Below are 25,637 nucleotides of genomic sequence, written 5' to 3'. Positions count from 1 at the left end.
ATAATTACACAGCTCTAGACTAGACTGAAAATAATCAAATATGATTACTTACATGCTCCTGAGAAACAGCACAGACACTGGACAGCTTGGCTCAACATTAACAGTTTTCATTTTCACAAGTATTGACTTCCAGGGTTTGCTAATGTTGTAAAGAGCAAATAAATGAGCTTTGTAAAGCACTTGGCCTTTCACCAGAGTCAAAAGTGCTGGTACTCAGACGTCCTTTGCTGTACAGGTCTTAATGCTACTGGCAAACTATCAGTGCAGATAACGAAGACAGTCCCTACATAAAAAGCTTTCCATAATAATAGAAAATTGTCAAGCTTTTGGTGTTTTTTGTTTTTATGCCAGAAAGACCATACAGAAATTTGATGTATTTTACTCTTCAAAAGCTAGGAAGCAACATTTCAAGGTACTGAACTGCCAAAGCGAGTAATATCTACAACAGACTCATTCTTTTCAACTGGCTCAACATCTTTTTGTAAAATCACGGTAAAATCCCACAAAGGAAATGCAGTTTTAAACATTAGCAATTTACTCAGGTATAAAACAAGAAAAGCAAATGACAGTGTGATTTGCATGTGGCTAGAAAGTTAATGTATTGCTTCACTGCTACTGCTTAGAAAAGAAAAAGTAAAATTTATTTATCAACCAAGTTGCACAAGCAGCCTATGAAAACTAAGTATGAGTTATAAATCTAAATGAAGTATATATTTTAGCCCATTAACAGGAGCAACGGTGCTTTAACTTTATCCATCATTTCAAGAAACTCGTGATGAAATATGAGGTCAGGAGGTCAAAGTGACCAGTTTATTTCTTTAGATAATTCTTTCAGGGCCTGGATCAGAGAGCGATGATTAGAATTTCCGTGGGACTCTCCAAACAAGGTAAGAATTTGCACACAGATGGTCAGTTCCTACAGCAGACAAGCCCAATTTGCCTGCCTTCTGCTTTTTCCTTTTTTTTTTTTTTTTTCCTTCAGTAATGCTGCATGATACTTTCTATCCTGTCTTGTTTCTTGCTCCTTTGCAAACCTCAGACCATGTGGCTCTGAGGTCAAATTCCAGATACAAATAAGTATGGTGCTGAATAAACAAGGAACATGAAAAAAGGCACTAGTGAATATGGCTTCTGTATCTCTACTCTACAAAATGCAGTTTCAAATTCAGTACAAACACTACAGTCAGTAAGAGCTTTGAGAGAGGTTACAAGGATTAAATTTTGAGAACATTGACTACTTCAGTATCTATTTACTTTCTTTTACTGAGACACATATTTTACCACATGTGATATGTGAAGGCAGAACATGAATGAGCGCCCAATTCATGTGCACTATATATGTTTATCAGGCATCCACAGAAGTTACACAACCTGTTTTTTATTACAGAAACTATAAAAAAGGGTTGTTCTTTCTAATTTTAATAAGCTTGGGCTATTTTATAAACTGTTAATTGCGAGTCTCCAGGAATAAAAAAGTTTAAGAAGCATATGTTACTTTGGTAACAAAAAGCAAAAACCCAGAAAGGAAATTATTTGTCAAACTGCCCTAAAAACACTGGTTTGTAAAAATACATATCCAAGACAAAAGGGTGCGATTCAGTAATGATTCAGTGCGATATAGACATCCAGAGCAGCTTCCAGTCACAGAAATTCCTTTCAGGTCATTTTTTAACCACCTTCACTAAGGATACTATCATTTAACTGCTCTCAGATTCCACTCTGATGTGTCTCCACCTCCCCAAGGGTGGGCTTATCTTCTACATGCTAAATGCGTGTAGAGGATGCACGCATTGCCAAATGCAACAGTACTGGCTATTCCTCCTTGTTGACTTTTGAGTTGGTCCGTATACTTTTAAATAGAAGTTACTACTGAAAATCAGCAGAGAAGATGCAAATATGGGTAATATGTAAATTCCCACTTTTCTGCTTCACAGACTTCAGTCTGCTCAACCAGTTATAGTTTCCGCTGAGTCTTATGAGACAGGACAAAATGAGGAGCATTGATTGCACTCAGACATAGCAGTTCCATACAATAAAACTATAGAATGTCTTGACCTTAAAAGCCCACCCAGTTCCAATATCCTGCCATAGGTTGGTTACCACCCACTGGACAAGGGGGTCCAGGGCCCCATTAAACTTGGCCTCGGGCAGCTCCAGGGATGGGATGGGGTATCCGCACCTTCTCTGGGTAACCATATTCCACCTGACATTTAGAATCATTTCAAAGGAAGGCCAGCAGCTTCATCCCTCCTTGGACCTCAGCACACAAGCTCCCCATGGTCCTTCTGCAACTCCCATGACCTTGATAACAGATCATGCAACCATTTGCTTCTGATGAACTCTTCGTTCAGGCAAAGAGGTCTGCCAGTCCATTACACATATGCCGTCTGGAATTTCAACATACTATGATCAGATGAAATATTCTTTAAAGTCAGCTAAACAATTATGCTTTTTTTGTGAATTCCAGTCAAGGCTGTTTTTCTAGTTTCCAACCTGCTTTCTTTTTTTTTTTTCCTTTGGTATCATAAAACAGTGTTATTTTCACTTTCTTCAAACACACTTTCAGGCAGGACATCATGTTCATTGCTGCTGCTCCAGCAAAAGACAGAAAGCTTAAGAAAAAAATGAGTAGTAGAAGTATTGCCTAAAAGACACATCAGTAACAGTGTGGGTGGCAGTCATCACTTCTTAATTGAAGGACGAGGAATAATGAAGGATGAGGAATAATGAAGGATGGTCGAAGAGAAGGAAACGATTCTACTTTCATCCTTGCTTTCAATGATTTAAAATTCTGCTGTCATTCTCTTTTGAAAGCATAATAGAGACCCTGTTTCAAGAAAAATATCAGAACTTTTTTTCAGTCTTCAAAAAGTGCCATACAGATGCTTCCTGTGAGCCCACTTCAAAAAAAAAAACAACAAATAAACAAACAAAAAAACAACCAAAGAACAACCAAACCCAAAACTAAACCACCTTCATCTTTCTTGAATGGTCACAGTTCAAGGGAGAAAACTGCAAAAGATCTCTGGGAACTGACTTCCTCCAAAATCTACACAAGTAGATGATATAATATGGCAATAACAAGATAATGAAAGAAAGTCTTCCCTCTGGATGAAGCAATGGGGAAAACCATCCCATCCCAGTGGCACCAGGGAAGAAACGTTTACCCTCTGGTTCCTCTGAGTGCAGCCAGGGCCACAGATCCCACACAGGCCAGGGAGGTTAGTTTTCAACGTGAAGTGTTTATCCAGTAAAATTCTCTCTCTTTTCAGGTAGAAAAAAGGCTTACTGCCCCTGCCAGTGGCTACTGCAGCCTTTTAGTCAAATGAGGAAAAAAACTGATCTTGTGAAATTTGGAAGATGTTTTGCCTACAAGAAGGGCTCTCTTTGCTAACTCCCAAGAAAATCTCGTTTCTGTCTCCAGCTATTATGGAATTGCTGGTACCAATAACAGTTGGGATTGGTTGATCCTTCACCATGTGAAAAAGACATTTGCTCTCCTAAGCTTGCAAGCATTTGCTAAATGGAATCATGCTTCAGGAAATAGGGTTGTGGAGACATGCTTCAGGAAATAGGGTTGTCCCCCTTTGAGGTGCCAGCAGATGGTGAGGGCTTGCAATTCTTTTTAAGGTCAGCCATAGCAAAGCAGGGCTTCAGCAATTCAGTCAAAGCTTTTTAACAGATATTTATTACAATTTGGGGATGAAAGGTACTCATAAGGCACAACTATTTCCAGGAAAGTACTGCATTACATGCAAGCAACTGCATCTGTGAACATGCACATGTAGTATCCTTGCCTCTTATACTCCTCATCTATACCCTGAATTGCACACAAACCATGAAGGAACAGACACCCTTAGTACCTTAGCCAGGTACCTCGCTTATACAAGCAAAGTAGTGGCAGTTCCTAATGGCCGTGCCTCAGATGACAGCAGCACGCTCCTGCACTCAAAGCTTCTCACTGCATATAGTCATTTACCCATGGTCTCCCTGCAGAAGAGGGATGCGTCCCTGTGGTCCTGCTCCCCATCATGGAAAGCAGAAGAAGGTGGCACGGGATAAGCAAGGCATAACTATCTATTCCAGCATGAATCCTACAAAACACTGTATCACACCTTTTATCAGAGTGACTGCAAACATACTGAGGTTGAAAATCTCTCTACAGCAAGCCTGCGCTAAACCCTGACAGCTGAAGGGAACCACCTCCAATAACTGGAGGCAGCTCAAGTCTCTGACCAACCACATGCTAGCTAATCACAAATGACAGCAGAAGTTTATTTACTACAGAACAATACTCATGGAACAAACACTGATGAAACAAGCACTGAATCTCACTTTGTTGCTGCATGTGAAATGGGTTATTTAAGTGAAGCAAGTGCCAGGCCTGCTAAAACGGGAGAGTTCTGGCCCCAGATGGTGATATAAAAGCTAGTGCTGGTAATGCCACTTCCATCCCACCCAACGCTGCTTCTGATGGGAAGTGCTCAGCACCCACACCTGCTCTTCCTGGGCTCTGCATAACCTGGAAAAATATGGACTTGAGAGCAGATTCAGCAGTGTTCTGAGGGAGAAGTGAAGGAAGAAAATTTTTGTTTAATCGTACAAAAACAGGGGTAACTTTCTCTTTTCCCTCTGCATATTCCTCATACCTCAAAAATGCTACAGTATGCATACTCTAAATGTAAGAGCAAAGGAGAAGTTTAGCAAAATTTACTTTCCATCAAGTTTAGCTCAAGGAGGGCTGTAAAACCATAACTGGACACTCTTGGAATATAAATGCAAACCTGTCCAAATTATGCATGGGAGATGTTTATTTTCACATATTCATAGTCATAAACAAGCATCCCTTTCATACCTTAACCGCTTTCTCGCCTCTGCAAGGCTCTCTATCAGGAAAATGGAGAGTAAGCCAAGAGATAAGAACACAGTCATTCTGCTTTGTAACACACACACACACACTCAACACTTTCAGATGGGTACACGCAGAAATAAAACATATTTTAGACAGACCCTTTCCTTAAAATAGGCAACACCAAAATATTAAAAAATAAACTAAGAGCTAATAAAGGTGATTTTCAAGTTTAACTGCTACACCCCTTGAGAAACATAAGCTTTTTCTCTATGTAAGGTATTCCTAAGTGCATGTATGCAAGCATGAGCCCACATGTTCACCTTCCAATATCCGTGTATGGAAGCAGAAAGTAAGCACAGAGCATAAAGCAGACACCATAGCCTTACTGGAATAAGCTAAAGAATTGTGTGGGGAAGGAATTAAATGACAATTAAAGCACCAAACTGTGGGAAAGGAAATGGGCAACACATTCGTACTTTAAATAGGATTTTTTCCAATAAAGCAACGGATGTAAAGTTCTCTCCTACAGCAGAGGTCCATGAAATATGCTGGTGGTAATGCAACGCTTTCACTGAAGAGTAAAAAAAAAATGTAACAAAGCCCAGGAACACAAAAACACAACACAAAAAGTGATTTTAATCAATCCATAAGAAGCTGGGACAATCCACTAGAATTAAGGCAGATGCATATATAAATATTATTGAGTAGTGTTATCATGAATTTGATTGAGTGGCTCAGTGGACTACATCAAAGCCAAATACACGTAGCATTAGGTGATGTGTTCATACATACACTACCTGGCTAACAATGTGGAAAATTTCATAAAGGCACTCCTTTTCAAATGGACGTGTTCTTAAGTACAAAAATGCTCTTTTCTCAATTGAAAATAATCTTCAATATGTTAAAACAGACATCTTTTTAAAGTTGGCTGTTCTTAAGCAAGCTTAGAAGTCTTTCCTATTTCCTGATCAAGCATCACTCACAGCACAGCTTGAAGAAGGAACTTAAAGCATTTAATCTTTGGACAGTTTACACAGAAGCCTGTCAGGACTCTTGAAAAATACACACACACACATACAAAAAATTGCAGCGTCAAGTACAGGTGCCCAGACTAATTCCAGTGCCCATATGACAGCAGCAATGCACACAGACCCTGTCTTGGGTTCCAGAGGAACCAGCATCCCAGTGTTTGTCCCAGTTTGGAGCAGTGAATTACTGCAGCCAAAGCAAAGAGGGAGAACAATGAGTTACTTGAAAGGCAGACTCCAAACACTTTACTCAAATTTGCTTATGGTCCTAGTTCTTTGCTCTTTTCTTCACCTAAGAAATTAGACTGGATGAAGGCTACAGGAGAGGGAAACAATCTCATACTTGTTGACAAATCCCTTTTCTCTGAAGAAACCGTCAGGCCTTCCACTGTTGTACTCCATTTTAAAATACACGACACCTTTTTCCATTTGGAAAACCTATTATCCAAACTGATTGTACATTTCCATGCTATGAAAGATATTTGTGTGGCTCCTTATATCCTGGCCTAACTTGATCTACATTAAGTCCGTAGCAATACTACTGCATGTCTATTCACTTTTTCCTATGACCACACAATCCTTGGAACAGCAAGGAGACAGAACTGCAACCCATAGGAAAATTATCATTTCAGAAGAGGATTTAACGGGTGAATCAGCCTCGAAAACATGAACCATATAACTAAGTGGAAACTCTGAGCACAGTCCTTTTTACTATGTACAGTAAGCACAAAGCATGGAGGTTTCCCCAGTTCATCATCCTCAAACGGGTAGACACAAAGTCAGAACGAACAGCAGCAGTTTCCAGAACTACTTGCTGAAGCAAAGAGGTTCACCCCATGTTTCTGAAAAAGAGCTTTCATTTCACTTGGTTTCATTTTACTTTGCTAATGGGTTAGGGTAACTAACAGTCCTGAGGAACAGGGAGGGGAGGCAGTGAGGGTTAAGAGCAGAGCTGAGACTTGGAAAACCTCACATCTCCTCCCTTCTCCTCAGCTGGTCCCATCATTTTTTACAAAGGTCTCCAAGTGGCTTATCCATTTACCTCAGGTATCTGTCTTCTCAAGACAGAACAGGCATAAGTTCTTTGGTTTACTGCAACAGAGGAAGCTTCACAAAAAAATGAGCTTTGGTATGAGCTTTGGAAGAAAAAAATAAAAGGAAGTTCTTACATGGGGAAGGGGAATTTGCTCGAAGCAAGAATGGGACAGATGTAACAGAGGAGGAGAGAATGACGTAACTGCTAATAGTCAGGTCTCTTATGAAGCAGAGGCAAATCTGTTGTTAGCCCAAATCTGGCCCCACTGTATTAACTTATAAAATCAAGCAAGAAATAAATGGAGCTTGAGTAAACACCGGCGTAAACTGACTACATTGCACACTTCAAGAATGAAGCACTAGCTTCCCTTGAGTGACAACCTCACAAAGAACCAAACTACAAACATAAAAGAATCTTCAATATTATATCATTCTACACTGTATTGATATTTTGCTTTCATCACCATTACCTCCCTTCTCAATCCTCCTAACTCTTAGTGTCTTATGTAAGGAGCCTGAAATCTTGAATAACTGACATGATGACACTGCTTTTTTCTAAGTTTCTGAACGTTGAGAAATCCCATTTACTGCGGATTACCATGCCTGAGAAGTCTCTATCAGCCTCTGGGAAGTGCTACGTACCAGAGCGGTGACAGGGATGAAGTCCAAGCCCAGCCTAATAGCAACCAAAGGCGACTGACCCAGCGGCGCACTCTGTCGAGCCAGGCAGACTGACCGAGGTTCCCAGGCCAGGCCCGTCAGTTCAGAGAGGCAGCTGCAACATATCAAGCCCAGTTAATAAGTGTGCAGGGCTGCCAAGAGCAGTGAAATGCAAGTGGTAAGAACAGGCATGGCAGGCCAAGGGAGTTCACTGCAAGGATATAATTACTGTGGGAAGTGTGCAACACGGGAGGCAGCACAAATATAAAAATGTTAAATCAGTCTGAGATACTGCAACCATCTGCACAGAGCAGCACATGGTCAGTACGTCCATCTACCTCCCCAGCTGCCTGCTCTGTACTCCCAGAATGTGCCAGGTTACAGACATCTGTCTGCTCAGCCACAGCCAGCCTGCGGAAATGCATTGCTTCCCACGCCATTCTCAGCCCGGGGGAGAGCTCATGGGGCCACAGTCCCATTTCCAGCCTCAGGACATATCTCATACTCCCCAAGAGTACCCACACCTTTGCCCATCACAGCTGGCTCCCACTATGTTCACTGCAGCTGCTCACATGCCACGATACTTCCATCCCCTTCCTGCAGCCCCACACACAGCACACATAGCCCTGCTTGATGATGGATCCCTGATGATATTCTTCTTCAGAAGAGATTCCCATATGCTAACTGTTTGTCTCCAAAACGCTTTTCTAAAAACTGAGAGCAAAGGATCACCAGCTCCTAGAAAGCTATTTCACCATTTAGTAATGTAACCTCCCGAGCATGGGTGAAATCATGCTGAAACAACGCATTAGTGCCAGTATGTGAACGTGAAACCTGCCTTTACTCAAGGCCTGGTGGAACAGTGGGTAACAACTAGCATTTGAAACCAATCAAAACACCTCAAAACTGTTTAGATCCAGGTACGCACTGAAGGCATGTCATTAACTTAAGCATATTTTTAAGGGTCTTTCTGAATCAGGGCTTAAATCTTCATGCAAGTCTCTCTGACTTTGTCAAACATATTTGCACAAAAGAAAGTAACTGCGCACATCTCTGCACATCCTTCCATTTCAACACTTCAAAGGCTCTGCAGACAGTAATGAAAAGAATGCCAAAACCACTGAGAGTAGGCAACTCGCATTAGCTTCCTTTCATGAAGTTAAGACAGAGACAGACAAACATTTGAGAAGACCCTGTTTTTAAGAGATCTGTATTAACAGACTGTAATGTCAGATAATCACAAAAAAAAGCCTCTCAGAATATGCTGAAACCCCCCCCCAGATACCAATGTCTGAACATAAATGTGGATAAAAGTACTGACTGTAATGGCTTCAAAGACATACACAAGTTTCTTCATGTCTTGATATCCTTAGCAAAAAAAGAAATGAAAATAAACAAGTGAGGAATCATCTGTCACAAATAATGATAGATTCTTGACAGCTTTCCTGTCTTTAAGGATTCTCCTGGTTCAACAGCTGCATGTGAAAAGGCAAGCAGCATCCTGAAGGGCTCTCACTTGCAAACAGTCATTCTTTCAGATGATTGTACGCAGCCGTATGCAGCCCTGGACTTGAAGATCGTGGCTGTTGGGAAAAGTCAGTCACATTTTTCTTGGCAGCTGAAGTCAAAGATGGAAAACCTAGCATACTGGGGCTGACCCTTGCATTTAAAGGTAGAGCACCTAATGCTCTGATAAGAAACGCAAGGCAACATCCACACATTCTTGCATTCCATGAATGTGAATATAAAACAGATCACAACTCAAAAAAGGAGACATATGTCTACAGAGACAGACTCCATAGTAAGTACAGTCTAATGCATCACATACCAACATCTGTTTGGGTTTTATTGCAAAAGGAAGAAAGCTAAATGAGAAACTTCTTTTTTGTGCAACACAGAAAAATTTGAGAAAAAAATTGGGAAAGTAATTATTTACAACAAAAGCAGAGATTCATTCAAAAGCTTCTAGCTTGTTATTTCCCAATGTAAAGTTTGCTCTGTTTTCTTTGTTTACAATCTGAAACACCTGCAATGTTTGTTTGAAGTGAGTCACTTTCTGTGTCTTCACAGCAGGAACAGCACAAGGCACAAGCAATCTGTGAAAAATGCCTCCTATGAGCTCTGCTTTGAATTGACTGACTTCCTCCTCCTTTAACAAGCAATTGTTTTCCCAATTTTCTATAGCCATATGCTGCTCTAGAAATATACATCTGCTTTCTTAGTAACAAAATTACAAAGCCAGATAGGCTTCAGTAACTTCTGAACAGTAAACTCCTCAAAACCATTAAACCTACTGTAGCATCTTGGTGTCTTGGAACAAGAAACTTAATCACAGAAGCAAGAAACTAACATACTGCCCATCATACATGCACCTGGAAGCAGAATAACTTCAGCTTTGTTAGGTATATGAATTAGACAAAACATTTCATTTAGTACAGCGATGCACAAAACTTGTTCCCATAGTTATCCAAAAGAGAAGGCACCATTAACACCATTTGACAAGCTAAACTTGATGATCCTTATGGGTCCCCTCCAACTTCGGATATTCTATGATTTTATAATATAAGGCCTTTCATTACTGTTTGCTGGCATAATCTTTCTAAGGAGAACAGAAGGGAAATTGCTACTCAGATGTAAGTAGGGAAGAGGCTGGTGCAGCTCAGACAGGAACGCCTGTCCTAACCCTTTGTAACGCTGACTCCCCTTGGTCAGTCTGTGCCTAATGAGATCAACAGCTGAAGAGCACTGAGGTGAAGCACTGCTGTTCAGGCACCAGCAAGAAGGAAATGCAGAAAGGAAGCAGAAGTGGGAAGGTAAGAACTGGAGAACTGTGAATGTGTGAGGGAAGATCACACCCTGCAAGCGCTGCCTGGTTAAACTGAGCCTTCCTTCTGATCTTGTCAAGTTCATACAATGATATGCTCCTCCAACACTGCAACATATTCTATTTCTGAACATTTACTAAACCAAAACCAAATAAAGAAAAGGCAAAATGGACTTAAATCTAGGCTGCTATTTGTAAACTCATTTCATCATCTGCAGATGAAAGCCACTAAGAGCTTTACTCCTTCTACCCTTCCCTGACAAGAGATCACAGGCCTCAGCTTTCCGAGCCCACAGAGCTAAAGGATGTTATTTTCAGCTCATGAATGAGAGAATGACACAAAGATAACCTTCTAGGAAAAGCATCGGGTTTTCCTTTCATCAGCACTCATCCCTTCCTTTCCCAGTGCTGGATCAACAGCACTGCACTGCACCAGCACCAACGGACCTCCACAAAGCTGCCATAGCAGAGCAAGCCATAGTAATATGAACATACAGAAGAAAACATACAGTATTAATTACAGTAAATATCAGCCATAATTACAGAAGGCCAAATTCAGCAGTGAACTACAAACCACACCTCCTGAAATGAGAGATAAGTGAGGACTTCCCGATATGCTATCTAGACTCAAAGGATGATTTTGCTTGATGACTGCACTCAGTCACAAGTTTTGCTGTAATGCTGTCAAGTATTTGACAAACCCTATAAATACTTTGACAATAAATGCTGCTATTGGAGGTGAAAGTATTCAGAGAGATATGGCACAGAAACCCAAAGAAAGACTGGCTTTCTGAAATGCAGCATTGCTTTACAACGCCCAAGTTAGAATTAACATTACAAATCTACTCATCCTGAGTTTTACGTATGGAAAATATGAAACAGAGTTTATTTTATTATTATCATAAGCTGACACACTCACATTTCTTAGCATTTGTCACCCACTAACACTACAATTTTTTTTTTTAAACACAGTAATGCAAACAACAGGCAGCTTCTACATGACGAATTAAGTGTTCTTTTGCTATGACAAGTGCATGCACATGCATGGGATCTTTGTAACAAACAGTTATTTTCAAGGGATATTAAACAGATGGGAAGATAGGAATTTCCAAAACTTATGGCACGCAGATGACTTTTACAGCAGAAGTAGATATGTAAACTGATTCATAACAAAAGTGTTTAAGTATTTTGTTTTTTAAAACCTAAGTTCAGATTCAGGAAGAGACGATGAACAAAGTCCTGCTTTACTAGTGTAAATGTCAATAATTCTGTATACTTACAGTGAAGTAGTCAAAATTCAGCACCACTGTGCTCCACATAACCTCATACATCCAAGCACTGAAAGCAAACACTGAACAATATGAAATACAGCAGGCTTTATGAAATAAAGAGTAATGCAAAACATAATTTGGCCCACCTATCAGCAGGTGACCTAAGAATCATAATTAAAATCTCCTCACACACATACTAAAATTTGTGAGGGCTTTTGCCAACCAGTGGAAGCCAAGCGTTTTTTTGCTGTTACTGATGAGATCAAGCTTGATTATAAGCTACACAGCGAGCGGATTGTAACCATAGTGATTCCTTTTTCTTTTTCTCCAAAAGGTAAGAACCTGGGGGGACTACATTGGCAAGTGCACACATTTCTTTGAAGTCAAAAATAAATCTTTTGAATAGACACATGGCCCTAGAATTTCTCACTGTTGTTCCAGTTTCTGTTAAGCCATATCATCTCACTCTTCACATATTTAGAATACACTGAGGATCAAGTATTCTAGCTTGGCTGTAAGAAGCACAGTACAGCAGCAGAGAAGTCAGAAATGCTAACTTACAGCTACTTCTGCTAAGCTGAAAGCTGTTGGGAGAAAAGAACAACTGAAATGCCATCAATCATCAGGATTATTTATTTCACATTCATCTGTTTAGAGCTCCTAAAGATTATTACAACAGCTAGGTGAAGTAAGCTAGCTGAAGTGCTCCAAAAATCTGCTTTTCAGCACAAGCTGTTGTCATTACAGCTGCCCAAAACAGAGAACAGTAAAGCTGCTGCTGTAACTCTTCGCAAGCCTGTGAGTCCCTCAGCAGCACTGTAAAATGCAGCACAGGAGCCAGAGTGTTTGCCAAGGCCTGCTGCTGGCAGGAGGGTCAGACAGCTCACCCTTTCACACTACACACATGCCCTGCTGGTGCCTTCAATCCTGCCATGTGGTAGGTGGCTCAGGGGCTTAAAGAAGCCCCTCAAAGACTGCACAGGACAGCTTGTGTTGAGATGAACAGAGACAACAGTGACTCAGGAGCATTTACCCACTCTTCTCCTTTAACAAAAAGCACATTTTCCTCTAGTTCAGCCCCTAAAACCATGGAAAGCACCTAAGGGGCTTCTCCTGGGCGCTGTGAGAGAACAGCAGCAATATGGAACACAACTCAGAAACCTCCCATTCTTTAGGATCTTGCTGGCACCTGTTGGCTTCTTCTCACATATGCAGAGGTTTGAGAATACAGAAACCACTTCAGTATCTGAAAACACTACACAAACAGCTTGTCAGCCACATGGCGATCCCTGCCGATATTGCTGTACCCCTTAATCTAATTCCATTTAATCCAATTTACTGTCTTAAAGTGCTCTGGCACTTAACGCAAGAACTTCATTCAGGATTAGTGATAAAACACAGCTCTCAGCCCAATGGTCTCATTCACTGTCAAAGTAACATCCAAAGCTCTGCCTATCCAGGCAGATGTCTGCAGGATCACTGTAAATGCAGCACACTGTCAACAGATTCCACTAAAAAAACAGAAGGAAAAAAAAAGAAAAACTTACAGAATTTGACAATCTAAGATGTAAACATCATCAGTGTTTTCCTTCTTTTAGTAAGGAAAGTCAAGGAGTTACGGCTGTGCACAGCCCTACGCACGGAATGAGGAGTTTCAGACATTCATGCAGACAGTCACACAGTGACTGCTTTACCTGAAATAAATTATGTGCTGCAGAAGCTGGGAGGTTTGCTAGCCAGCACTTATCACAAAATGGAATCAAATCATTAACATCTCTGGCATGTGACAGGAAGAGGGAAACGTATTTCCAAGAAGGGATTCTTGTTGCAGACTTGTTCATATGATTCCTCCCCTGAATAGCAGTAGAGTAACCACTACATTAATCTTCCTGAATGTTGCAGCCATGTTCCACCACTGCTCCTGCTACTTAAAGAGCACAAGGTAAGTATTGTTAGCTTTCTTTACCGCATGATTGAATTAACGAATGGTATGTGTACTCAATATATCCCAGTCTTTCAATATGGGATTTGTGTACCAAGCCAGTCATTGCAACTGTTGAAGCCACAATGAAATATCACGCGTTTTTAACTAACATAGCAACCAGGCTGGCATGGTTTCGAGAATAAACCATTTATAGATGTGAATCAGTCAACTCTTACAAGAGAGCTTCAGATAAAACAGAACTACACCTTAAAAAAAAGAAAGAAAGAAAGAAAGATGCCTACCTTCTAAATATATCCTTCAAATTTTATATCTTTTGCCATTTTTGGACTACAGGGCACCCTGCACATTTGATGCCTAAAAAGTAAGGAGTGACTTTCCATGCCAAATTCTATGCTCACTCATTTATGTGTTGAAATAACTTAAGTATAAATTCTCCCATTTATAACACCACCTCAGGAAAGTAACAAGGAAAACCAACAAACGGCAGGTTTGATTTCTCTCCATCTCACATTAAGGACTTTGTTCATCAAACTCATAGGAATGATCCCAGATTAAATCAAAGGACTATGCATACGTATGCTGCAGCATTTTCTAAGGAATTTATGAATGGAGATTTTTTCAAGTGAGATCATTAGTACTGTATAGTCAAAAACAACAAAAGCTGTGTACAAAGTGATAAAACGCCAGACATTAATGCCATTAAATAAGACTTACCAGACCATCACAATTGCTAATTGCAACAGAAGCTCCAGGGATGTCAGTTATGTCTCCCACGTAAGCACAGTTGGTCCACAGGGGCTCTCTTTTCCACAACCTCTCTGTAGCAGTTCTAGTCTGACTTGAGTTACCAGCACCATTTCCACTTCCAGTTTCCACAGAGTCTTCGTACCACTCCACTACTGCCTCAGGAGCCACTAAACGAGTGTTGGGTTTCAGCCGGAGATGGAATTCCCTTCCAAACGCGGTGACATTAAAATACAGCTGTTTGGGGCTCTGGGATACCTCCCGTGTTGATCTTCTTTGATGGCTTGCAGAGAGTATATTGGAGATATAGCTTCCATCTGCATCGGTACTAATTGGAATCACTAACCCATACGGTCTTGGTCTGCTTTTTGGTAATTCTGCCAAGAGAAATATCCCAAAACAAAATAAAATTAGAACATGAGTGTGGAAGAAAACCTTAAGACTGAAGAACAGATGCAGAACTACAGAAGTGTGTGTCCCTGGAAGAAAAAGTAATGCAAGGATGCAGCCGGCTACTGGCCTGACCATCATGGGCTACATTCACGCACAGAATGCTCCAGCTGCACCCCTGCACCCAGTTTGTTATACAACACACAACTACCGTGCCTGCAGTCCTAACATCAAATTCAAATTCAAATGTAATGCTGGACCCCTCTGCCTCTCATCTCCACTGCTGGTATTCCCAGTTTAGGATTCCTGTTAGAGTTGCTCTAAACCACTCCGCAGATGAGTTCTGCTGAAGAACAGCAACAACTTGTGTAAGTTTTTATAACGACGAGGGACAAAGTCACTGCACCAATACGTACCAAATTATCTGACAGTCAGTTAGTATGGATAGAAGTCATAACCAAATGTAGGATATGCATCACTGCTCTTTACTGTACTCAAAACTTACAGACCTTTACCTTACAGCAAGGCCTTAAGTACTCTTACCACATCAACTGTTCTCAGAAACAAGGTTTGTAGTATTATCACGTGAACATACATAGGGCACGTTAGAAAGAAGTGTCTTTACAGATCATCATGTTATGCAAACCGTAACAAACCAGAGATAAAGAGATGGGAAACACATTTCAGCTATAGGAAAAGCACACACCATGCCAAGGTGCATGAACACAAGAAGCTGTGCCCAGGTATGCACCTCAAATAAACACACACCACAGATGCTGGGATGCACATTAAGAGCATGCAAAATATCCTCCTTGTGCCAAATTTTTCAAGAAGCAGGTCTTTCATGACTCTATTTTCATAAAGCTTGCAGAGCAAACCCTGAAATATTCATTTATATTTATCTGGGGAGTTCCCTGGGGTTTAGGTTTGCTTGATAGCCAAAGAAGAGGCAGCAACCCTTCCGAACTCTCCTGTAAGAAATGCCAAATGTGTCATGCACCTTAAACAGAATTGTTTGCTCCTGTGTCAAGGTCTAAATAGAGTGTGACTTTACTTGCGAAAATCAAGTGATGTGTTTGGTATGTAACTACAATTTAGATACTAATTTCAAATTTTTTCTGCAGTTTCAAAAAACAGAAAAAACAAGAATCCAGTGGATATCACATCACTGATAGTAGCATAAGCAACAGCTTTTCCCTCTGCAGGAGGGAAAAACCTAATAAATCCTCTCACCCATTAACTTGCTGATGCCTTTCCTCTTAGCAGAACTTGAATAATGGAACTCTAAGGTAACAGATTAGCTGCTTCTTCCTACGCTACAGATTTCCATCTGAATCTTGCATCTTCCTGCAGTACAACTGCAGTCATAACAACTGCAGAACAACCATTGTTGATCATATTGCCCGAAGCAGGCATGCCCAACTCACAGCCCACAGGCTGCATGCAGCTCAGCACAGTCCCAGCTGAGCACCCATTGCTCAGCACCAGCCAAACAGCAGTGAGCTATTAAGTGTATATAGATTGAAACAAGGGCATGGGGCACAGCTGACTTAAGTTACAGCAAATATTTGTATGCATTATGATAGATGGCCTAAAAACAGTCCTGTGCACAGCAAAAAACACGCAACACTGCTTTCCATTCTCATAAAGGAATTTGAGAATAGGTTTCAAGAGTGCTGGAAAAAAAAAATGCATTTTTTGGTATATTTGCAATTCTGTTTAAAGTTAATATAAATAAATTACCTACACATTTTCAAATGGAGTGTATAGATTTGCAATCAGACATTCCCATGGGTCAAATCAGGATGCTGCCTAACCAGCAGTAGCAACATCAGCTGACTTGTAAAATTCCCACTAGGTTCTGAATTTGCCTGTGTGAATGCAACACTTGAGAAATAAATAAATAAAGGCCCCTTTCTATCTTTCTGTGTAGTCACTTACCTGGAAGCTCTGAAAATAGCGTTCTTAGCCCTAGATAACAATTACTTGCCCTCTCCACTCTTTGATACTATTAGACACTGATGAGAAAAGCAAGACTTTCGCTCAGAGAAAGGTTTTCTGCTGTTATGGCTCATCACATTCAGCCCTTCATCATGACACATGCACACCTTAAGGTACACCACTGTAGAACAAGTTCATCTTTTCTGCAAGACTTTTGCAACCTGGGAGTAATCAGGATATTCCGTGTCTGATTTCCATCCTGTAAAAGGAGAAGGAGACACATTCCCAGGCCAGGACACTGCTAAGAAGTGCACCAACTCTGAAGTCTTATTACCTATATGACAGTTAAAAAGACATTAAGGACAGAATTACTCCCTAGTTCTTCTCCTGAGAGAACTGGCTAAAGTACTATTAGAGTGATATTACTGATCCTTTCAATTTAAAGGCCTCCTGGGTTGAGTAGTTCAGATGGCAACACTAAGTGCCAATGAGAATTCCTCAAATAAATATAATTAAACGAAAAATTTTACCCATTCTCAAGGTGAATCACACTTGAACTGAAAATTTATACGTTGATAAAAAGCTCGGTAGCTAATGCCTTTTTCCTGGAAGCAGCGGCTGCTTGTTTTACAAGACTTGCAAATTCAACTAATAAATTTGGTAGGAAAACATTACTAAGGGCTTCATACAGCTGCTTTTTCTCCAGCTTGCATTTATTCCAGTTGCTGAGGGATTTGACTGAAAAATAATGCATAGCAGTAGTAGAAGACAGAATGACATTTAAGTTTTTGCACTATAAATATCTTCATGTAACGCATAGATGCTGTCCAGGCTGGATGGGGCCCTGAACAACCTCATCTAGCTGGAGGCACGTGGAACAAATGGGCTTTGATGTCCCTTCCAATCCAATTCTATGAACTGACATACATCTACTCAACAAACTGTTAGGTACTATATCCTAGAGAAGCAAAAAGTGAAAAGTTCCTTAGAATTTTTATCAATCTGAAAACTTAATCCATGTCCCACCACTACTAGTAACTGTGCTTCTCAATAGTCTTTTTCACCATACACCTACAAGTTCAGGTTCTAAAAAAAAATTAGTATAGAGCTTTATAGAAACAGACATCATGCCAAGAGCAGGATCTGGAGTTTCTGGGTAGGATTAGGGCATCCTAACTGGGTCAAAGCAAAAATCTTGATTCTCACATGAGTCAACAGTGGGATTGAGTGCACCCTCAGCAGGTTTGCAGATGACATCAAGCTGTGTACTGCAGTTGACATGCCCAAGGGATGGCATGCCATTAGGAGAGACCCAGACGGGCTCAAACAGTGGGCTCAGGTAAACCTGATGAGGTTCAAAGCCAACATCTTGCACCCGGGTTGTGGAAACCCCTACTATCCCTACAAGCTGGGGCATGTAAAAATGCAGCACAGACCGGTCAAAAAGGACTTGGAGGTACTGGTAAATGGCAAGCTGGACATGAGCCACTTATGTGCCCTCACAGTCCAGAAAGCCATCCATATCCTGGGCTACATCAAAAAATACACGGCCAGCAGGTCAAGCAAGGTGATCGTGCCCTTCTACTCTGTCAGTGAGACCTCATCTGGAGTACTGTGTCTAGATGCAGAGTCCTCAGCACAGGAGAGATGTGGACCTGTTGAGAGTGCCTCCAAAGAAAAGCCACAAAAATGAGTCCAGGGTTGGAATGTCCCCTATATAAGAACAGGCTGAGAGTGCTGAGGCTGCTCAGCCTGGAGAAGAGAAGGCTCTGGGAAGGCCTGAGAGCAGGCTTTCAGTATCTAAAGAGGGGTTAGAAGAAAATAACAGACTCTTTATGGCAGTCTGTTGTGATAGGGAAGGGGAAATGGTTTCAAACTAAAAGAGGGAAGATTTAGACTGGATATAAGCAAAAAGGTAGTGAAGCACCAGCACAGGTTGCCTGAAGAGGTGTTGGATGCTCTGTTCCTGGAAATACTCAAGGTCAGGTTGGACAGGGCTAATAGCAACCTGATATAGTTATAGGTGTCCCTGTTCCCTACAGGAGAGTTGAACCAGATGACTTTTAAGGGTCCTTTCCAATTTAAATGATTCTATGATCTCCATGACTCCCTAAGCTTCAGTGATGAAAATTCACAGACTTATAGTCTTCCTTTTACCTCACAGACACTTCATGGCCTTTCTTTTCTTTCCTTCTTAAAGCAGGCTGTACAATGCCAGAGACCACAGTTTCAGTGATCAAATTCTGTGTTCCCTGCACAATTCAGAAATTGCTTTGTACATCCTGCAGCAGAATTCCTAAATTCCTTCTTGTGAGTGCAATAAAAAAAAGTTATTTTTGTTAAGAACAAGAATAGCCAACTAGCCACAAGAAGGTAAGCATAAACGATGGAAAATAAGAATTGTCACATTTTTGAGTCAGCAAAAGCCCTTCCAGAGTCTCTAAGTAGTGAGCTAGAAGAGGAAATGCCTTTTGTCCAAAGGTAATTAAAATTAAGTGACATAACTGAGGACATCTAAACTCCTCCACTGACTTCTATTACCCCTTTTCCACAGCTCTTAGGAAACACTATGCCAGCCGTAGGTATTCCCTTTCTTATTCTAAAATTCCAGAGTCATTCTTTTCTGCTAATTCAGAGCTTTCAGTAATGACCACAGAAGAACACAGAGAAACAGAAAAAGCACTTAGCCTCAAATTTTCTTCATTTTTGCATCTGGCTTTGAACTGCTGTTCCAGTTGCACAACATTTAAGTTGAAAGGAAACATTTGTGAAAGAATATCACATTCTTTCACTGCATGCCAAAACATAATTAGTTAGAGAATGCCTCTGCAAAAGTCTTATCTCTAATTTTTTTTTCTTCCCAGATACACATGAAACTGAAGAATTAACACCACTGGCTCACAGTCGTTGTCTCTGCACTGTGAAACGTGTGACAATTGAAGCCCTAAGCCTTTTTTATTATTAGTTAAAATCAACAGCATTTAGGAGAGCTTATATGTATATATTTAAAATAGAGCGATCAAAAATTGTTCATTTGGATGCCAACAGTACAATTTGAAAATCATAAAAATTCTTTTAGGGAACAAGATTTCAAAAGCAGAGTATAAACCAGAATCAGCAAAAACAGCAGAAAGGCAGGAATTTCTGAAAATACATGAAAAATTATTTCCATGCCTCGACCAAGCTACACAAATTTGAAGACATTACTTTTTTCTTAGGAAATATTTAAGTGCCGTTTAGTGTTCATTATCCTGGTGGGATTTTTGCTAACACAGTATGTATAAGGGCTGCTCCAAGAGTAATGCCTCCTATTTTATTCTATTGGCCCACATCAGAGGCAGGTGTTGGAGGTATAGCAGCATAAGTTGAACCTTTCCACCAGTACTTCATTACATGCTGTTGCTGTGTGACAGATGGCAGCAGAGGGGCAGCGTGACAGAATGGCATCTGACACTGAAGTGCACATGCAGCAAAGGGGTAACACTGAATTCCTCCACATCAAAACAATGGCATCCACTGCCATTCACTGACACTTGCTGAATGTTGATGGAGACCAACCAGTGGCTGTGGGCACAGAATGGCAGTGTGTGGTGCATTCAGCAGTGGCAACAGTGCAGTGAAAGACAAGCCACACTCCAGGCAGTCATGCACCACTGCCACAGCACGAAATGAACAGCATCTCAATCAGCTCATCCACACTAATTGGTGGATTGTGACCAGGGAACTGCGCACTGCACCGAATATTGGTTTCAGTGCATTGGAAATGATGGTGGCAATGTCAGAATACCACAAAGTTTGCTGCAGATGGGTCCCACAGATGCTCACACGGAGCAGAAAGAACAACGTATGCAGGTTTACCAGGACCAACTGAACCAACACGGGGTGGAGGCGACAGTTCCCTCAACCACATCATTACCGGTGATGAGACATGGAGGCATGCAGGTTCTTGCTGATTGCCTACAGAAGACACAGAGCTAATGGTGGTGACTATGTTGAAAAATACTGTTTTGCAGCAGACAATTTGCTCTATCAAATAACACTGTTGTGCTGTTCGCATATATTCTAATTTTCATGAAAATAAGTAAGAAGTAATACTTTCAAAGCAACATGAATTTTTCTATAACTAGACCTCCCACGTTCCAGTCTTCTGCACTGCAGACAGAGTACCACTAGCCCCAGAGAAAGTAATTTTTCATCACAGGAGCTCCTTCACCCTTTACAGTGACCTGCAAAATCACATTCACTAAGTGCTGGCATCACAATTTCTTTCCAATTCCGTGGCAATGAGATGTGAATTAACTCCTACATGCAGTAACCATTTGCCTCAATAGATTGCTGGCATATATACTCTAATTAGGAATACCCATGTGTAAACCTACAGAATTATATATCAGCACGACTGTTTTTACAAAGATGATGCTATGCTGGGCAACGTGCAAAGAAAGAAGTAGGCAGGCACTGGGCTGCCTGTCCAAGGCAGGGTGGATTTCTAGAGAATTTCCACAGAACTTTGCACCTAAGCAGGGAGGAGGCTGTGCAGCATACCTCAGTGCTAGATACTGCAAGTTGGATGAATAAAAACAAGGGGCTGCAGGAATACAGGCTCACAAGTATACATATATATATAGACACACCTCTCTTCAGTGTCCTCATTCCTTTACATCACTGGCAATTTGTCCCAGGCACATAAGAAACCCAAGAAACTTTGTGATGTTTCCACAGCCCCTCTTGAACTGCAAAGTCACCTTGCATAACACTGGTGAGCTTGTTTTATCCAGGCTCTGTAGCAGCCCAATGCTGCTCTTCCCAAGTTAAATATCAGACCTTTCTGCCAGTAGCAGCATAAAATGCTGATGTTCTGCTGTGTAGATGCTGAGAGACACGAAAAGTGAAGATGTAGCACCACCCTGAGTGCCAGTAAATTCAGGCCAGTAAATTCACAAGCAACAGCATGATTTCCTCTTTGCAGTTTCCAGGTTTTGCAGCATATTATGCATTGAAGTGGTTAATTAAGATACAGTAAGTCCCTATCTATATAATACATTCTGTACTAGTAGTAAAAAAAAAAAATCCAATACGCTTTAATTTGTCCTAAGTGACTTTCGAGACTACAAAAAAAAAAAAAAAAAAAAAGATTAGCTGCTGACAGCAGCCAGCCCTGGGCCAAATCAAAATACACAACACCAATGCAAAGTGACACTTAATAAGGACTTAAAAGTAGGACAGCCCATTTGGAGGCAATCCTAATGCAAGTTTTACTATAGTTATTAAAGCTCTAAACTGAATAGGCAGTACCTTTTCCAATCAGAATTTACAGGATAAAACATTACTTGAAATATTAACAGTTTAAAAAACAGAAAGGACAAATCTAATCTGTGTTTACCAGGTATTTTTTCATTTGAAAATACAGACTTCCCCTCAGTGAAATACTAGAAATCCCTCAAAAGCCAGAGCTTAGCACAGACAACCTGGTTTGGTCAGACAGCTAACTCTCAGTCTTGCCAGGCCGAACAAAATACCACCAGGACACCATGCATATGTGCCAAGGAGACACAAGCTCGCTTTTGCCAGGCACCAACCAACACCGCGTCTCACACCAAGGGGCCAAGTGCTGCTGAACGACACGAAGGGACACAGCACACATGGTCCTGTGAGTAGACAGAACCATCAGCTCACACCCTGCCCATCTCCACCTAAGACCATAGAAAAATATGAGTTAGAAGGGACCCTTAAAGGTCCCCCAGTCCAACTCTCCTGCGAGGAACAAGGACAACTATGGGTACGCCTGGTTGCTCAGGGCTTGGTCCGGCCTGATCCTGAATATCTCCAAGGATGGGGCACCCACCACATCTCTGGCAACCTATTCCAATGCTTCGCTCCCTTAATCGCTAACAGCTGGGCTACAAGCCACATAGAGAGCCTTCCACATGGGCCACCCAGCCCCATCCTGGGAGGCTTTGTTTAGGGGCCTTCATTCACCTTCTGCTGTGTGTTCACCTCTCTCCTATGGATCCTGCATGCCTCAAACCCTCCCTGGCTACACCAACATTGAGACCTCAAAAGAAAGAAAAAACTGAAAGGAAAAAGAGTTCTCCTCCAGGCTCAAGAAATTGTCTGACATATTGTATAATTTAAATGATGCATTCATGTATAGCTTATAGCTTCTGAAATTGAAATACAATCCATTTCTCAAGGAAACAACCAGAAATAAAGCACTGAAATGCCATTGGAAAAAAGAAGTCTGTTTGCCAGCTAGGTTTAAATGTACCTAACTGTCTCAAATCCCATTATTCACTGATGACAGTGGAAATCAACCTAAGCCTTTAAGTATGCAGTGCCAGAACTGAAACTGACACAAGAGCTCCAAAATTTAAAGAAATACCAGAAACTATTTTCTGAACAAAACTGCATGTCAAAACCTGAACAAAACCTCACAAATCAGAACTCTAATGGCAACTGGAAACAGAACTGCATAGGGTCCCTAGAACTGCACAGGTGCTACTGCTCCTTACTGAACAGATCCAGAGCACCATAAGGGCAATTATGCTCAACAGCAACTGTGGTCAGCTGGTTCCAGTGCTGCCCTCAAAACCACAGGGCAGGGGACATGGCAGTCTCACACTGATGCTCTGGAAAGAGGACACTGACTTTTACATCCTTCCACCGTCTCTTCCACCCCACCTGGCACTAAATTATCTGTCAGCTTAAATCAGTGCAGAGCTACAGCAACTAGATTGTGCACACATGCTCCTAATTATATGAAGCTTCCCATCTCTTTTAGGAAAAAATCAGGCTTCAGATTGCAGCATGGCATACCCTGGTTCATTTCAGCACCCTCATTCATCATGGACACTGATCTTGCCGCGCTATACTTTCTGATGTGGGCGTATCAGTTCATAACACAGCAGTAAAAACCCACTGGGCATGCAGCATCTTTCCATAAAGGAAATAGGTGGAGATATCAACATTAGAGAAGAAAAGGCTGCATTAGAATAAAAGATTGAGCACTTTCAGGACAGAAGGAAAGTGGTATGAAGATACGACTTTCCGTGGCTAACTCCTTGGTTCAGTAATGCACAAATGAACACAAAGCATTTGACCCAGCACAGATTTGCCGTGACATCCATAGGGCTGGTTAAAGTATGCTGCAGCTTTGAACTTTTGTTTTTTCATTTTTAAAAAGGGATGTACAGAGTTAATGGGATGAAAGAGCTTGAAATGAGAGGCCATGCAAATCCAAGTCATGCCACAGCACTGTGAAACCACAAATGCTTCTGGGTGGTAACAGTGTGGACGGACACAGGGGAACGCTTGCCTAGGCAAAGACCATTTTTCCAGAAAATAAACTAGTTTGTTGTTACTTTTTTGACAGCTGAAATAACAGTTAAAGAAACTTACCTATTTGGACCTGTTGTTCTTCACCAGCCTGCAGAAGAGAAAAGAAACACATGCACAGAGTGTAACTGGTGTAATTACTATGCAACATGCAACAGTCGACTGTTTCTAGAAGGCTGAACAATCCCAGTTTGCATCGCACCACTTTTTACATCTTTGCTTTTGGATTCCAGGGTTGGCATTTTCCCTTAGCTGAACAAACAGCTGTATCCGGCAAAGAACTAAGAGAGCCCTTAGTAAGTTTAATATAAATAGAGGAGCTAGGAAATCCTCATTCAGAACGACCCCTTCTATCTATCGGGACACACGGAAAGCAAAGAGTCTGGTGCCCAAAGAAAGGCCGTCGGGTGGGTGCGAGTGACCAGGCGCTGAGCCGCAGGGAGCACGGGGCGGCCGGCTCCTCGCCGCTCTGCCACGGCGCAGAGACGAGGCGGCAGGCGGAGGTCAGCAGCCACCAGCGCGGGGCCGGGGCTGCACTACACCCAGCGGGCGAACTCCGCAGCTCCGCCACCTTCCCGGCCGAGACGGGGGACCCTGAGGGAGGGAAAGAAGGAAGGGGAGCGCCGGAGCCGCCGGGCCGGTCGCTCTCTCTCTCGCTCACTCACCTGCCGGCCGGCTGCAGCGCGGGCCCCCAGGAGCGCGGCTGCCACTAGCCACAGGGGCAGGAGCACCATCACGAGCCGGCCGCCCGCGTACCGCCGCCCCGCGCGACCGCACGCTCCCGGCCCCGGCCGCGCTCTTCCTCCCCTCCTCCTTTCGCCTTCTTCTCCGGCTCTCTTTCCTTTCGAGCCCCCGCCTCGGCCGTCCCCGGGCTGCAGCACCCCGCTAGCGCCGGCGCCCCGGGGCCGGCGGCCGGGCGGGCTGGGCGCAGGCGGCGGTGGGGCGGCGAGCGACCGCGCCGCCTCCTGTTGCTCGCTGCGCCCTGCCTGCGCCACGCATCGCGACCTGCGGCGCTAATAAAGCCGCACCGGCCCCCGGGCGCGGCCCCGCCTTCGGCACGGCTCGGCACACCGACGTCAGGGCCGCCCCGCCGCCAGCGGCCGCCGGCAGCCGGAGCCGCACCTGGGCCGGCCCGGGGCTCGGCCGCCCGCTCACAAAGGACGCGGCCCGAGCGGCCCGCCGAGGGGAGCCGGCGCGGGGCAGGTGCAGCACGAGCCCCCGGCAGCGCCCCAACGGCTGACGGGGCCGCAGCCTCGCGCCACAAAGAGCCGCGTCCCGGCCCGGGTGGAAACCCTAACCCCCTGCCAGCGGCCTTCCCCGCGCAAATCCCGCCGGGAGCTCTCCTGTCCCGTACGTTCGCCTAGCAGACGTGACGCCGTTAAGGCTCAGCAATGAGCAGCTGCGAACAGGCACGAGCGGGGGTATCCCCAAGGGGAGAAGCGAGCGAAAACTTTACAGATGCTTTTTATTTGTAAACAAATATCCAGGGGGATAAAGTGCTCCCACATTTCTGCACTGCAGCAGTACTCAAAAAGATGACTGAATTTCCCCGGGATGAGGATATCCCGTGGAACCTGACATGCTTAATGCAGAAACATCCAAACTGAAATCC

At 42.6% G+C, this 25,637-nt stretch overlaps 1 protein-coding gene across 5 annotated transcripts in view; it reads right to left on the bottom strand.

The window, feature by feature from the left end:
* Positions 1-25,637, bottom strand: part of ADAMTS3 (ADAM metallopeptidase with thrombospondin type 1 motif 3) — a 246,680-nt gene that overhangs the window by 104,546 nt on the left and 116,497 nt on the right. For 4 of the 5 annotated variants that reach the window (XM_042811523.1, XM_042811524.1, XM_042811526.1 and 1 more), the window contains 2 exons: positions 24,089-24,116; positions 14,330-14,736 (listed from right to left, as the gene is read on the bottom strand). In XM_042811523.1, coding sequence (XP_042667457.1) covers positions 14,330-14,736; positions 24,089-24,116 — 435 coding nt within the window. Of the gene's footprint in view, positions 1-14,329; positions 14,737-24,088; positions 24,117-24,690; positions 24,766-25,637 lie in introns of those variants that run through there. The other variant, XM_042811522.1, reaches the window with a different exon arrangement.

This window comes from Centrocercus urophasianus, unplaced genomic scaffold (genome assembly GCF_019232065.1).
Source record: "Centrocercus urophasianus isolate 14NV4802_14NV808 unplaced genomic scaffold, USGS_Curo_1.0 seq_13, whole genome shotgun sequence".
Classification (NCBI taxonomy): Eukaryota; Metazoa; Chordata; class Aves; order Galliformes; family Phasianidae; genus Centrocercus; species Centrocercus urophasianus.
This window is presented reverse-complemented; position numbering and strand designations above follow the sequence as displayed.